General features: G+C 32.2%; 1 protein-coding gene across 2 annotated transcripts; it reads right to left on the bottom strand.

Annotated features, from left to right (window-relative positions):
• Positions 1-275: 275 nt before the first annotated feature.
• opn4xb (opsin 4xb) lies at positions 276-16,174 on the bottom strand. 2 transcript variants are annotated; one of them, XM_058071472.1, is made up of 9 exons: positions 15,824-16,174; positions 9,113-9,246; positions 8,830-9,033; positions 8,590-8,761; positions 8,351-8,512; positions 5,721-5,828; positions 5,460-5,631; positions 3,561-3,701; positions 276-3,425 (listed from the first exon to the last, which is right to left on the bottom strand). In XM_058071472.1, exons 1-9 carry the CDS (start codon positions 15,988-15,990, stop codon positions 3,048-3,050), a joined length of 1,638 nt encoding a protein of 545 aa, XP_057927455.1. In that variant the 5' UTR covers positions 15,991-16,174; the 3' UTR covers positions 276-3,047. The 2 variants fall into 2 exon arrangements, with proteins under 2 accessions (XP_057927455.1, XP_057927456.1); XM_058071473.1 differs by having other exon boundaries at positions 3,164-3,340.
• Between the last annotated feature and the right edge of the window lie 313 nt (positions 16,175-16,487).

The following is a 16,487-nucleotide window of genomic DNA, read 5'->3' on the forward strand; positions in this document are numbered from 1 at the left end:
TCTACACAAAGTAAGGAGACATTTATGTTGTTCACTAACCGTATTGCAATCAACTGCAATCAAAAACAATCTATTAAGTGGTCTGCGGTGCAACTGGGACAAAGGTTTTATCTTGTTAAAAAAATCATGATAAACATGACAACACAGCACATATTATGTATACAGTATGTGTGTGTGTGTGTGTGTGTCAGAGCTTTAGCATCAGCCTGGGGGGGGGGGCAAAATCCCAGCATCTGCTGACTTCAGCCCCCCCCCCCCCACTGACCTGACAACCAAACATCAACATACACTACACCCCCAACACACACACACTGTTGACACAATGTAACACAACAAAACAGCAGTTAAAAAAAAAAATCATATTACCTTGACGTTTGCCCGACGTTAATAATTGGGCAAGATACCACAGTTAAATTAAAAAAAATTACAAGGAAACATTTCATTGGAACCATTTTGACTTACCTTGGTGTTTTTCCTCCTTGGGGTGTGAAAGGTGACGCCATGTTTTAGGAGTGACGTCACAAACCAGGAAAACGGTCGTTTTTTTAAAGCTTGAAATGTGTGTTAGAACGATTACTTTAGCTATAAAATGCTTACTAGCCTTTTAAAAAAATGTTTACCGTTGATTTCTGGATACAATAGTCACCCGAATTGAAGTTATTTTAGACGCAACTAACCATGCTAGTTAGCATTACTTTACTCTGATTAATATTGTAACAAAATGTAATCATTTGGACGCAGCTAAACTTAATATTATGGATAATATCATGGACTTAATATAATATAATTACTTACTCCTGCAAATGATCAAGTGTTATATTAGACAGCTATATATATGTATATATTTGTCATTTACTATAAATATGTGAAATAAACCGGAAATTATATGCTACACTTGGTTTATTACCGGCCTCTAGTGGTATGTTGCTGTCATTACATGCGATAGAAGCAGGAAGAATGGAGGTCAAAACTGCATTTTTTTTTGGATGAATATAGAGCATCATCTGTTTGGTCTCAAGAGTGGGTTCAGGATTTCTCTGTGGGATTTTGCTATGCTAAAAGGCTGTTAAGTATATAAAAAAAAACACAATTAGTGTTTTTACTGCATATGTAAAGGATTTATGGAGATTTTGTGTACAGTATCCACACGACGGGCACAACATTGGAGTGAAATTAATTTCCGTATCAACCTACTAATGACTGTCTACCTGAAAAGTCCATTCTGGCAAAAGCAGCAATAACAACAAGACATTGTACATTTTACCATTAGAATCCTTCTGCATGGAAAATGCTCCATCGTTGGAAAAAATACAGCTTCAAATAAAGATTGCCAATCCTGTTTTTTATACAGTGGCATCATTAGGCCTATTTTAGGGGCACTTCAGTCCCCCGTAAAATGTTCTTAAACCCCCCACTAAATAATTTGATATTTTTTATAATTTTTTTTTTTACTAAAAAATGACAAATTTTATATAATAGGGCAAAACAGGCTAATAAGCAAGCCAATAAGCAGGCTAATACTAGCCTAATACTATTAGTAGTAGTAGTAGTAGTAATCAGAAGAAGAATAATGATGATAATAATAACAATAGGCTAATTAATAATATAATAATGATTATTATATAATTGATCAATTTGACCAAATTGATCAAAAATTGATATTTAAATTTTATTCTCATAAAAGGTCTTTCTTGTTAATATTATAATATATATATATATATATGCATATATGTATATATATGTGCCCCGCCCCGCTTTTTCTCATGTTTTAACTGTGTATTAACGAATGAATGTTGTATTATGGTGTGTCTTCTACTCTGTTTACTTGCTTTTATTCAACTCCATTCTTCTGTAAAGTGTCTTTGAGTATTTTGAAAAGCGCTATACAAATAAAATCTATTATTATTATTATTATTATTATTATTATTATTATTATTATTATTATTATTATTATTATTATTATTATTATTATTATTATTATTATTATTATTATTATTATTATTATTATTATTATATAATATAATATCTTGTTATTCAGATGTTTTTTATTTATATATAAATATTATTATTTATTTATATATATATATAATATTTTTTCTTAATTATATTAATTAATTACCAATAATATTTACTGTCTTTATTGTCATCACATTGTGAGGTTTTCCTCAAAGTAATTTAAAAAAATTACAATTTATTTTCTTTTTTGTTAATAATCAGAAGAAGAATAATGGTGGTAGTAATAATAATAGTGTAATTAATAATATAATAATGAATATTATGTAATTGATCACTGTCTATTGGTTTTTGCAGTGTAGATTGTGTGTATTTGTGTAAATGTAATGGTGGCCTAAAACTATTGAGTATCTCTACTAAATTTGTCCAAAAGTGGGAAAGTTATATCCCGGTTCTTGTTCCTTATTTTTTGGGGGGATTTTTTGATTTTTTTTTGAATGTCTATACATTCATTCATATCCTGTGCATCTCAAGGGGGATGACATTTGGGATGTGACTCAAACTCCTTCAAGTCCATTGATCTGAGGCATCAGGGGCGTCACTAGATTCTTAGGACGGGGGGGGCTCAGTTCCCTGGAGATGCACAGAATATGAATGAATGTAGTATACATTTTTAAAAAATCCAAAAAAACAAATAACAGGGTGCTGAAGCCCCCCTAAAATAGGCCCTAATGACGCTACTGGATCTGATTAATGTCAAACTTGAACACAACTCAGATCCACAAGGTCAGATCTTAACCAAACGTCTTGTGCGTGATGAAGGTGTTGCGCCACCTGGTGACGACCAGGGAGGGAACCAATCCCACAAACTCAGTCCAGGGGATTAACTGAAACCGGACCAATTCATGGCTTCGCTTGACATGAACCAGTTCTTCTCCAGGATGTACAGTAGGATACATTTTTGCCCAAGTCAGCAGTTTCTGGTCAGGCTTTTTCCTCCCTACAAAGGTCCTCGGCCATGAAAATGTTGCCAGTCGCAGTGACAGTATAGTGTAAGACCATAGGAGTGGAAAAGAGCCGAAAACGGGGTTAGGTCAGGATAGCAACTCCACCGCCTCCAAGACCTCTGATGAGAAGTTGAGGCTGACAAAAGCGTTGCTCCCCATCACCTCCTCCAAGCAGAGGCTATCCTGGTGAGCCAGTCTGCTTTCAGACGTGGGACTTATGACGACAATGTGAGGGACGTCCTGTTTCGTCTGCGACTCAGCAGCCGGGACTCTTCCGACGCTAAGGGAGTCGGCCGAGCTGCTCTTGTAGCCGCGCGGCCTATCAGGGTCCTTCCATGAGTTCTTATGGGTCAGACTGCGACTCCGCCTCCTGGTAAGAACTAGTAATGGGAGAGTGGCACTGGTGAGAGTGCTAGAAACCAGTTCATGCTCACAGCTGCTGGATGAGTCACCAATACATGGATGCTGGTGGTGGAATCGAACAAAAAAACATACAAAAAGAAAAAACAAAGAAACAGAAAATACCCGTACATGAGAACAAAATAATGTATGGTCGACATGTACATGGATGCGTTCAATGAACCTCTCGTGTCCTCTTACCTTCTCCACTTTATGGGTGGCATTCCGCTCGGATTGCCTCCTGAAAGAATTGACTCTGCTGGGTTGATGGTAGGACGACACGCTCCTGAAGGAATCACCGGACCTCCTACCCAAAGGTGCCATCTCCACACCCCTCAGTACCTGCAGGAGGTGATGGTAATGGTATAATTTCATTTGAACATGCATCAGATTACAATTGAATGCATCACATAATCAGTTCCCAGTTCCACATGTCCAAAAGGAGTAGGAAGAAGCAAAGCTTCTTAAATCCTACCCCTCCATCTGGTACTTTTACAACCAGTAACTGTTACATTTGTTCACTTCCTGCTTTCCTAATATAGTTTTTTTATTTTTATTTATTTTTTTATTTTTATTTTTATTTTTATTTTTATTTTTATTTTTATTTTTATTTTTATTTTTATTTTTATTTTTATTTTTATTTTTATTTTTATTTTTATTTTTATTTTTATTTTTATTTTTATTTTTATTTTTATTTTTATTTTTATTTTTATTTTTATTTTTATTTTTATTTTTATTTTTATTTTTATTTTTATTTTTATAGTAATAAGGAGTTAGTATGTTTTCTGTAGGCGGCATTATGAATTATCCTTACTGGCCTTTTTTGCAGTACATTTAGCGAGTGAAGACTGCTTTTATAGTTATTACCCCATATTTCCACACAATAAGTAAATAAATAATAAATAAATAAAATGATGTCAATAATACATATCAACAATATTTGTAGAAATAGCTGGATACCATGTGGAGTAAATGAAGTCATGAGGCGTTTACTGTGTGAACGGAACCGCATGAGTCTGTTAGAGTGGGTAGTCCGGTGGAGTGGGTAGGTGGCGTTCTCCGTCATGGAGAGTAGTTTGTCCAGTGTCCTTCTATCGCTCACTTTTGGATCTTTTGCTTCTTTTGCCTTTTGCTTTTTTAATATTTGTGGGTTTTGGGGTTTTTTTTGTCTTGAGTTTGTTTGAGTTTTATTTGTTTTTCCTGTGAAGCACTTTGTGATTCTGAAGAATGGAAAGTGCATTATAAATTGAATCCATTATTATTTTCATTATTTTTATTATTTTTATTATTTTATTATTTTTATTATTTTTATTATTTTTATTATTTTTATTATTTTTATTATTTTTATTATTTTTATTATTTTTATTATTCTTGTTATTTGTGTTATTTGTGTTATTTTTATTATTTTTATTATTTTTTATTATTTTTATTTCCATTATTACTATTTATTCATTTTCTACCGCTTTTCCTCACGAGGGTCGCAGGGGGTGCTGGAGCCTATCCCAGCTGTCTTTGGGCAAGAGGCGGGGTACACCCTGGACTGGTGGCCAGCCAATCACAGGGCACATATAGACAAACAACCATTCACACTCACATTCGTACCTATGGACAATTTGGAGTCGCCAATTAACCTAGCATGTTTTTGGATTATTATTATTATTATTATTATTATTATTATTATTATTATTATTATTATTATTATTATTATTATTATTATTATTATTATTATTATTATTATTATTATTATTATTATTATTATTATTATTATTATTATTATTATTATTATGCTGGAGCCTATTCCAGCTGTGTTTGGGCGAGAGGCGGGGTACACCCTGGACTGGTGACCAGCCAATCACAGGGCACATATAGACAAACAACCATTCACACTCACATTATAAATATTAGTCGTATATTAAATGTCTCTACATATTTAGATCGCTTTACCATGAAAACATATACCATGAGCAATTATACACATAATGATGTTAATATTAGTTCTGTATTTAGTCACAAAAATATTTTTTCTTTTTTTCTTCTGGATCTATAGCTCCATAGTTTTTGAACACACACCAAATGGCTTCTCAGGTTGAATTGATTTACCGTGTCGGCGTGTTTGAAGGATGTGCTAATGCAGTGAGTCCTGGACGCCGTTGACTGGCGACTGATGACGGAGTCCCTGAAGGATGACTCACTGATGGAGGAGGAGATGCACTCCTTCCGAGGGGCGGGAGACAGAAACCACAAACAGGGAAACTTCTCGGCCAGGGTCATCCTAAGTACAACAAACAATTAAGAGCAAATCGTAGCATTGTAGCATCCATCAATGTGCCATTAATAGTGAAGGGTATTTGCATGAAAGACCTGTATTTATTGTGAATGATGGCGTAGATGATAGGATTGTAGATAGTGGAGGCTTTTGCGATGATTGCAGGTACGGCTTTGGAGTACGGCGATAGGATGTTGGCATGCCTGGGTGATACAGAGGGATGAAATCAGATTAAACCTCGTCATAGCCGTTGTCAATGGCAACAATTATAACCATGTAAGTGTCTTTTTTTTTCTGTGTGGTGGCTTCTGGCTCCAAATTGCCCTGATCTTCTGGTGTTTCGTTACATAATGAAGGGGTCAGGAGGGCTACCGGATTAGCCGAAATGTGTCATCCGTTAGCGTGGCTGCCAGGGGCGTAGCTAGGTTCTGAGGACGGGGGGGCTTAGCCCCCTAGAGATGCAGAGGATATGAATGAATGTAATAGACATAAAAAAAAAATCAAAAAATCAAATAAGTAACAAGAACTGGGATATAACTTTCCCACTTTTGGATAGATTTAGTAGAGATACTCAATTGTTTTAGGCCTAATAATTAATAATTAGCCTATTATTATTATTATTATTATCATCATTATTCTTCTGATTATTACTACTACGAGTAGTAGTGGCTTTCTTATTAGCCAGCTTTTGCCCTATTATATAAAATTTGTCATATTTTTTTGTAAAAAAAATCAAACATTTTTTTTGAAAAAATCAATAAAAAATATCAAATTATTTAAGGGGGCTTAAGAACATTTTAGAATAAAAAATAATAAAATAAAATAGGCCTGATTAGCCAGATTTAGTAGCGATACTCAATAGTTTTAGGCCATCATTACATTTACACAAGTACACACAATCTACACTGCAAAAACCAGTGGACATTAATCAATTATATAATAATGATTATTATATTATTAATTAGCCTATTATTATTACCACCACCATTTTTCTTCTGACTATTAACAAAACAAGCAAATATTTATTTTTTATTACTTTGAGGAAAACGTCACAATATTATGACAATAAAGACCAAATATTATGGATATTAATTAATAACATTAATAAAAAATGTACGTTGTAAAATTAAAAAAACATAATAAAAAAACATCATAAAATTTAAATATGAGGGAGAAAAATTGAGGTTGAAAAGTTGAAATATGAGAAATTTTTAGTTTTTTTTAAATAGGTGGGGGGAAAAATTAACAAGAATTAAGTCAAAATATTATTAAATATATTATTAAACATAAGTATATTATAATATATATATTATATTATATATATTATAAATATAATTATAATTATATAATTATTATATATGAATATTATTAAATAACAAGATATTATATTGTATATTATAATATTAACAAGAAATACATTTTATGAGAATAAAATTTAAATATGAGGGAAAAAATTATATAAGTAGTACAAGGTTGAAAAGTTGAAATATGAGAAATTTTTAGTTTTTTAAATAGGTGGGGAGGAATAAATTTAACAAGAATTAAGTCAAAATATTGTAAAATAAAAAAACATCTAAATAACAAGATATTATATTATATATTATAATATTACCAAGAAATACATTTTATGAAAATAAAATTTAAAATATGAGGGAAAAAAATTTATATAAGTAGTACAAGGTTGAAAAGTTGAAATATGAGAAATTTTTAGTTTTTTTAAATATGTGTGGGGAGGGGAATAACCACTAGATCGCCGTGGCACCCCGGACATTGATCAATTATATAATAATCATTATTATATTATTAATTAGCCTATTATTATTACCACCACCTTTTTTTATTACTTTGAGGAAAACCAAATATTATGGATATTAATTAATAACATTAATACAAAATGTAAGTTGTAAAATAAAAAAACATCTAAATAACAAGATATTATATTATATATTATAATATTAACAAGAAATACAGTTTATGAGAATAAAATTTAAATATGAGGGAAAAAAATTATATAAGTAGTACAAGGTTGAAAAGTTGAAATATGAGAAATATGAAAATGTTTTAGTTTTTTTTTAAATAGGTGGGGGGAAATAAATTTAACAAGAATTAAGTCAAAATATTATGGGAACAAAGTTATAATATTTGAAAAAACGTAGCAAAAAAAGTAGCATTCATTCATTTTCTACCGCAAACAGCAAAAATTATTTTTATTACTTTGAGGAAAATGTCGCAATGTTATATGTCACAATAAAGACCAAATATTATGGATATTAGTTAATAACATTAATAAAAAATGTAAGTTGTAAAATAAAAAAAACATAAAAATAACAAGATATTATATTATATATATTATATATTATATATATATATATTATGTTATATTATAATATTAACAAGAAATACATTTTAGGAGAATAAAATTTTAATATGAGGGAAAAAAATTATAAATTATAAATTAAATTATATATTATATAATATAAGTAGTACAAGGTTGAAAAGTTGAAATATGAGAATTTTTTTGTTTTTTTAAATAAGTGGGGGGAATAAATTTAACAAGAATTAAGTCAAAATATTATGGGAACAAAGTTATAATATTTGAAAAAAACATAGCAAAAAAAGTATCAAAGTTCATACGAATAATCATAAAGCTGAGATGCGTTTTTTTTCTCAACATGAAAAAGAGCATTGTAGTTATTACAGCAAGAATATAGAACATAAATCTTACCCAGACCAGGAAATCAGTGTGACACAGGCGTACGGCGACCAAGAGAGGACATAAACCACAATGACCACAAAGGCGATTTTTGCCAGCTTCCACTCACTCTTGATGGATTTCTGCTTGATTAATGTGGATTTCCTCACTTGGGTTCCCAGCCTGTCTACCTCCCTGACGATGACACAAAGTTCCAAAAGTTCAAGCAGAAGACCAAATGAGATGCTCCTTCTGCTCCTCCTGCTCCTCACCTGCTCGTTTCCCTGACAGCCAGAAACATGAAGAGGTAGCAGTAGAAAATGATCAAGAGCGGGATGAAGAACACAAAACAACACAGCATCATCGTGTAGCTCCTGTTGGCCACTGTGTATGTGATGTAGTCCCACGTGCATGATGTCATCAGGCCCTCAGGGATGTAAGAACCTACAACCAAAACATAGAATACTGTAATAGAACTGCATGCATGCAATATAAATAAATAAAGTACTCACTCCATCCTACAAGCGGAGCCAGACTCCAGGCCAGAGAATACAACCAGACCATGACAATCGCCAGTGTGGTCCTTCGCTTGGAGCTCCAGTGGATGACCTTCAGCGGCTTGGTGATCACCAGGTAGCGGTCGATGGAGATAGCCAGGAGGTTTATCATGGACGCGATGCCGAATAAGGCGCCGCAGAAAGCGTACATTTTACAGCCTACAGCAAAAGAAGAACATTTAAAACGTCGGACTTTAATGCCTGGATTTAAAAAAAAAAAAGACAGATTGATAGACACCCATTTCTCCAAAGACCCATTCTTTGTACAGGCAGTTGATGAAGAAGATGGGCGACTGTGTGAAGGCCATGAGGAAGTCACTGACAGCCAGGTTCATGATGAAGTAGTTGGGCAGGCTACGGAGTTTTTTGTTGCTAGGCGGAAACACAAACAAGAGAAAGTTTAGTAAGCATAATTTTTTTAAAAATTAAAATTAAAATTAAAATTAAAATTAAAATTAAAATTAAAATTAAAATTAAAATTAAAATTAAAATTAAAATTAAAATTAAAATTAAAATTAAAATTAAAATTAAAATTAAAATTAAAATTAAAATTAAAATTAAAATTAAAAAAACAAACGAAAATTCTACTCAATTCAGCTAAACTAAAAGAAAAGAAAAGAAAAGAAAAGAAAAGAAAAGAAAAGAAAAGAAAAGAAAAGAAAAGAAAAGAAAAGAAAAGAAAAGAAAAGAAAACTTCTATTCAACTAAACTAAACTAAACTAAACTAAACTAAACTAAACTAAACTAAACTAAACTAAACTAAACTAAACTAAACTAAACTAAACTAAACTAAACTAAACGAAATTAAATGAAACTAAACTAAACTAAACTAAAATAAAAAATAAAAAATAAAAAATAAAAAATAAAAAATAAAAAATAAAAATAAAAAATAAAAAATAAAAAATAAAAAATAAAAAATAAAAAATAAAAAATAAAAAATAAAAAATAAAAAATAAAAAATAAAAAATAAAAAATAAAAAATAAAAAATAAAAAATAAAAAATAAAAAATAAAACAAAACAAAACAAAACAAAAATTCTATTCAATTCAGCTAAACTAAACTAAACTAAACTAAACTAAACTAAACTAAACTAAACTAAACTAAACTAAACTAAACTAAACTAAACTAAACTAAACTAAACTAAACTAAACTAAACTAAACTAAACTAAACTAAACTAAATTAAATGAAACTAAACTAAACTAAACTAAAATAAAAAATAAAAAATAAAAAATAAAAAATAAAAAAATAAAAAAATAAAAAATAAAAAATAAAAAATAAAAAATAAAAAATAAAAAATAAAAAATAAAAAATAAAAAATAAAAAATAAAAAATAAAAAATAAAAAATAAAAAATAAAAAATAAAAAATAAAAAATAAAATAAAACAAAACAAAACAAAACAAAAATTCTATTCAATTCAGCTAAACTAAACTAAACTAAACTAAACTAAACTAAACTAAACTAAACTAAACTAAACTAAACTAAACTAAACTAAACTAAACTAAACTAAACTAAACTAAACTAAACTAAACTAAACTAAACTAAACTAAACTAAACTAAACTAAACTAAAACTAAAACAAGCTAAACTAAACTAAAAACTAAAACTAAAATAAAATAAAACAAAGTAAAATAAAACAAAACAAAAATAACATAAAATAAAAAAATAACTCTGAATGAGAATTTTTTGTAGTTTTGGCATAAAAATCAAACGTTTTTAACATTAAGAAAGACTCAAAGCTAATAATTACTCTGCTTGGAGGGGGAAAATGAGATATACAATTAAAAACACATTTACATGGTGCTAGAAATTCCACCTTTTTGTTGAGTAGCATCCTTTATCAGTGCAAAGTGTGGCCCATTTGTTGAAATTGCTGCTCTGGCCATCATCACATCTCTCGTGTTCATATGATGACATAAGCTATTTGGCTTGGCCTGCTTCCCCAGCAGGACTGATGCTAGATTACTGTGCATTACACACATGCCAGCTCCACTAACCACCGGAGAAGGCATTCTGCTATCATGTTATATTAAGTCAACTCCCAATATGACCTATGCATGAGATTATGTTTGCTTTGTGGGCCTCTGCATCAGTCAAACATAAACACTAATGCAGAAACAGTCAACTCTGCATGAACTTGGCCATGTTGTTGTTTGCCCACAGGCACGGTTCTTCCAATTAAAGCCTGCGCCTGTTTGCTACCACCCAGCAAAACAGCATCAATAGTGTATATGATGGACTATGATAACTTTTGGAATATGACGCAAGCACAAAACATGCAGTCTTAGACCACAATCGGATTAGTGGTATTTGAGGTTAGAGGTCAGTAGTGTTGATGGTTGATCTCTGTATCAAAGCGTCTGGCTGGAGTTGACATGCTGGGTTAAACTATATTATTATTATTATTATTATTATTATTATTATTATTATTATTATTATTATTATTATTATTATTATTATTATTATTATTATTATTATTATTATTATTATTATTATTATTATTATTATTATTATTATTATTATTATTATTATTATTATTATTATTATTATTCAAGTAAAAATAAAAATAAAAATAAAAATAAAATAATAAAAATTATTATAAAATAATAAAAATTATTATATAAAATAAAATTATTATTATTATTATTATTGACATGCACTAACATCATAACGACAAGCATAATTTCCATCATAATGATGACACAGGTTTCTGTTACACGCTAAAACTCAACTCCGTACCTCCGATGTCACTTCCTGTCTGCCATTGGTTCTATTCTTTGAAATAAACTGGATTAACTTTTTGATTATATCTACTATATTGGATAATACACATGTAACGGTGACTAGAGGGGTGTTATTTCATGTCTAGAGGGCTCTAATAAAAAGTTTAAAAAAAAAAGTTTTTACAAATTCTGTAACTACAAAAATAGTCCAGGTTTAAAACAGGAATCCTTTGCAGAAATTCACTTATCACTATCAAGTCTGAGGCCAATTAACTGTGATAAACGAGGGATTATTGTAGTTGGTTGTAAATGTCTGATCAACTCCCGGTCAGGTAGGATATAAAATCCTCCTTTGCAGTCAAATTCATTCAAATTCATTCATACGGCAGAACATAAAAATATCTAGCATTTGGTGTGTTGGTAAATCATTGCTGTTTGTGTATTTCAATAAAGTTTTTTCCAAAAAACGCTGTCCTTTACACAGGCTGTAGAAAGTCATAGTTTGGTTGGTGTTTTACTTTAAATTTGTATTGGTACATATTTGTATATTTCTGAGATATACATTAAAATGTTAAGCTGCTGTGTGATGATTTTAGCTTTTTTTGTAAGATGACACCGTGAGTCCGACTGTTCTGTTAAGTAATGACCCCCTGCTACTTCCGATGGTTGCCAAGCTCGTTGTGATTGGCTTGATGGTCCTCAGGAAATGCCGGTAACTAATATTCATTCATTCATTTTTTACCGCTTATCCTCACGAGGTCGCAGGGGGTGCTGGAGCCTAGAGGCGGGGTACACCCTGGACTGGTGACCAGCCAATCACAGGGCACAAAATTAAAATTAAAATTAAAATTAAAATTAAAATTAAAATTAAAATTAAAATTAAAATTAAAATTAAAATTAAAATTAAAATTAAAATTAAAATTAAAATTAAAATTAAAATTAAAATTAAAATTAAAATTAAAATTAAAATTAAAATTAAAATTAAAATTAAAATTAAAATTAAAATTAACAAAACAAAAAATTCTATTCAATTCAGCTAAACTAAAATAAAAATAAAAATAAAAATAAAAATAAAAATAAAAATAAAAATAAAAATAAAAATAAAAATAAAAATAAAAATAAAAATAAAAATAAAAATGAAAATGAAAATGAAAATGAAAATGAAAATGAAAATAACTAAACTAAACTAAACTAAACTAAACTAAACTAAACTAAACTAAACTAAACTAAACTAAACTAAACTAAACTAAACTAAACTAAACTAAACTAAACTAAACTAAACTAAACTAAACTAAACTAAACTAAACTAAACTAAACTAAACTAATAAAATAAAACTAAAACAAAAATAAAATAAAATAACACACTCACATTCATACCTATGGACAATTTGGAGTCGCCAATTAACCTAGCATGTTTTTGGAATATGGGAGAAAACGACATTCTCCTAGTTGTGAGGCCTGCGTGCTAACCACTCAACCGCCGTGCAGGTAACTAATATATTTTTGATAAAGCCACGAAATTGGATAACTTAAGTGTTCTGCCTTTGGAGATATTCTGCCAATTTTAACTCCAATTTGTCCAAAACTCTGTCCGTCTCTGTGAAGCACGAGCTTATGTTAGAGAAAGAAAATGAGATAATAAAATGTATTCAGGTCAAGGGACTCAATGTAACGGTCCAAAGAGAGTACATTGTATCATCCGTGGACGTCGTCATGCATGTTTAAGTGTCGGTTCGTGCATGTGCATTGCATTATTCAATTCATTCTCTTACTCATTCGGCACATAGGCAAACAATTCATCTACTTTACGACAGCGTACGTTATATGCATTCTGTGTGTGGAAATGATTTAGTTGGACATAAATGATCATTTAATCTCCACTCCACTATTGTGAATTGAGGTATAAAAGCTCCTGACAAGACCACCACCACATACACACACACACACACACTTTCACCCTCTGACCCATTTCCTGTTCCAGGAAGCTATTAACATCAATGGCACATAAATAAGGTCACTTGAAGTCTGTATAATGCAACACGTGATCAAAAAGAAACAATGCAATTATCCAACACTATAAAATACGCTACAAGATGGAATGATATGCTACAATGCAAAACAGTACAGCTACGGTACAACAATAATAATAATAATAATAATAACAATAGTGCCCTGTGATTGGCTGGCCACCAGTCCAGGGTGTACCCGGCCTCTCGCCCAAAGACAGCTGGGATAGGCTCCAGCGGTAGAAAATGAATGAATGAATGAATAATAATGCAATCTTGTAAAAACTTTTTTTTTTACTTTTTATTAGAGCCCTCTAGACATGAAATAACACCCATATAGTCACCGTTACATTTGTATCATCCAATATAGCAGATATAATCAAAAAGTTAATCCAGTTTACTTCAAAGAATAGAACCAATGGCAGACAGGAAGTGACATTGGGGGTACAGAGTTGAGTTTAATAATAATAATAATAATAATCATGAAGAATAAGAATAAGAATAAGAATAAGAATAAGAATAATCATGAAGAATAAGAATAAGAATAAGAATAAGAATAAGAATAAGAATAAGAATAAGAATAAGAATAAGAATAAGAATAAAAATAAAAATAAAAATAAAAATAAAAATAAAAATAAAAATAAAAATAAAAATAAAAATAAAAATAAAAATAAAAATAAAAATAAAAATAAAAATAAAAATAAAAATAAAAATAAAAATAACACAGGCTGCACGGCGGTCAAGTGGTTAGCACGCAGACCTCACTGCTAGGAGACCAGGGTTCAATCCCACTCTCGGCCATCTCTGTATGGAGTTTGCATGTTCTCCCCGTGCATGCGTGGGTTTTCTCCGGGTACTCCGGTTTCCTCCCACATTCCAAAAACATGCTAGGTTAATTGGCGACTCCAAATTGTCCATAGGTATGAATGTGAGTGTGAATGGTTGTTTGTCTATATGTGCCCTGTGATTGGCTGGCCACCAGTCCAGGGTGTACCCCGCCTCTCGCCTGAAGACAGCTGGGATAGGCTCCAGCACCCCCGTGGCCCTCGTGAGGATAAGTGGTAGAAAATGAATGAATGAATGAATAACATAACACAGGGGACTAAAGCTAAAACTCAACTTCCTGTCCGCTCGCCATCACAAACACAAGGGAAAGATCACTTAGGGATTACATTTACTGTGACGCACACAAGCAGGAGTTTTATTTACATTTATTTACTTACTTACTCTTATTATGTCTACTTTGCGTTACAAGTGTAAAGCCATTTAAGGTCGCCATTACAATACATTGATGAGAAAGTCACCGCATGAAGTACACTGTGGGCTGCACGGTGGTCTAGTGGTTAGCGCACAGACCTCAGAGCTAGGAGACCCGAGTTTAATTCCTGCTCTGGTTTTCCTCCCACATTCTAAAAACATGCTAGGTTAATTGGCTAAGCCAAATTATCCATAGGTATGAATGTGAGTGTGAATGGTTGCTTGTCTATATGTGCCCTGTGATTGGCTGGCCACCAGTCCAGGGTGTACCCCGCCTCTCGCCTGAAGAATTAATGTATTATACTTGGTAGAATAAATGTAGAAGTGACCATAGGGGTGTTATTTTGTGTCTAGAGGGCTCTAATAATGTTAAAAATCGCATTTAGAAGACGGCTATGAAAATATTCCATTTATAAATATTGAAGCCAACTTTTTGGAAATTCACTTATGAGGGCTAACCAGAGTGTACCCCGCCTCTCACCCGAAGAATTAATGTATTATACTTGGTAAAATAAATGTAGAGGTGACCATAGGGGTGTTATTTTGTGTCGAGAGGGCTCTAATAATGTTAAAAATCGCATTTAGAAGATGGCTTTGAAAATATTCCATTTATAAATATTGAAGCCAACTTGTTTCATGTCATGTAGGGTGTGACATTAAAAAAGCTATTAATTAATTAAGCTATTAATTAAAGAATTAAGCTATTAATTAATTGTTAAAGTATACTCTGATGAGGATTGCAGTAAAATGTGTGTACAAGCAAAAGTTCTTGGAGATACTGTAGAGATCCTCCAACATCAATAACGCTAAGTGGTCTCCAGAGTGCGGCTCGGGGGCCATTTTCAGTCCGCAACTTGTTTTTAATCCATCGTAAAAATTAAAATTCAACACCAAAATGGAACAAAATTGCATATAAAAATTATAAAAATGTAAATATCAAAATGTCCCCCGCCTCCACAACTCACCTGTAAAAAGCGAACATCACCAGCGCATTTCCTGTGATGCCCAGAGTCCCGATCACCAAGACAAACACGGCCACGATGTAGTGAGCGTGGTCGGGTACGTCCACCTTGTGGAAGAAGCTGCTCTGGGTGTGAGCTTTCTCGGGCTCCATGCTCTCAGTGGACCACATGCAGACGGCCGGCCGGGTGGAGTCGGTTTCGAGGTCCCACCTCCTGCGGTTTGGCCTCCATGGCTTTTCCAGACTACTTGTGAAGGAAGTTCAGCAGATCATGCGGGTTAAGAAGGTAACCACGGCAGCAGACGATGTTCTCTGCAGGCAGCATCCTTGCTTCCCTCACCAGCTGTGCATCACACTGATCATCTCTCCTCCCTCCCTTCCTCTCCCATCATCCTCCACCCTCTTTCTCTCTGTCGCCCACCCCCCCCTTTTTCCCCAGCCTCCATGTCACCAGGCCCGGCCCTGAGCTCTTCTCTTAACGGATGCTTACATAACATATAGCGTTGCGATGACCATCACACAAGACGCCGGGCGACTTGTCGCACAGAATTGTTCACTCCGCAGCCGAATTGCGTGCATATGCGTTGACATCACGGCCTGGGTGGCTCACGCATGCGAACATCATCCATGGAGCCGGGCGGCTAATTGGCGCTCCATTATTCTGCTTC

This window comes from Doryrhamphus excisus, chromosome 4, assembly GCF_030265055.1.
Source record: "Doryrhamphus excisus isolate RoL2022-K1 chromosome 4, RoL_Dexc_1.0, whole genome shotgun sequence".
Lineage (NCBI taxonomy): Eukaryota > Metazoa > Chordata > Actinopteri > Syngnathiformes > Syngnathidae > Doryrhamphus > Doryrhamphus excisus.

Coding starts and splice junctions, on each gene's coding strand:
- opn4xb (XM_058071472.1), bottom strand. CDS start 15,990: ATGTGGTCCACTGAGAGCATGGAGCCCGAGAAAGCTCACACCCAGAGC. Junction 8,762..8,829: donor GGCTCCGCTTGTAGGATGGA/GTGAGTACTTTA, acceptor TTTTGGTTGTAG/GTTCTTACATCCCTGAGGGC. Junction 3,426..3,560: donor CCACCCATAAAGTGGAGAAG/GTAAGAGGACAC, acceptor TTCCACCACCAG/CATCCATGTATTGGTGACTC.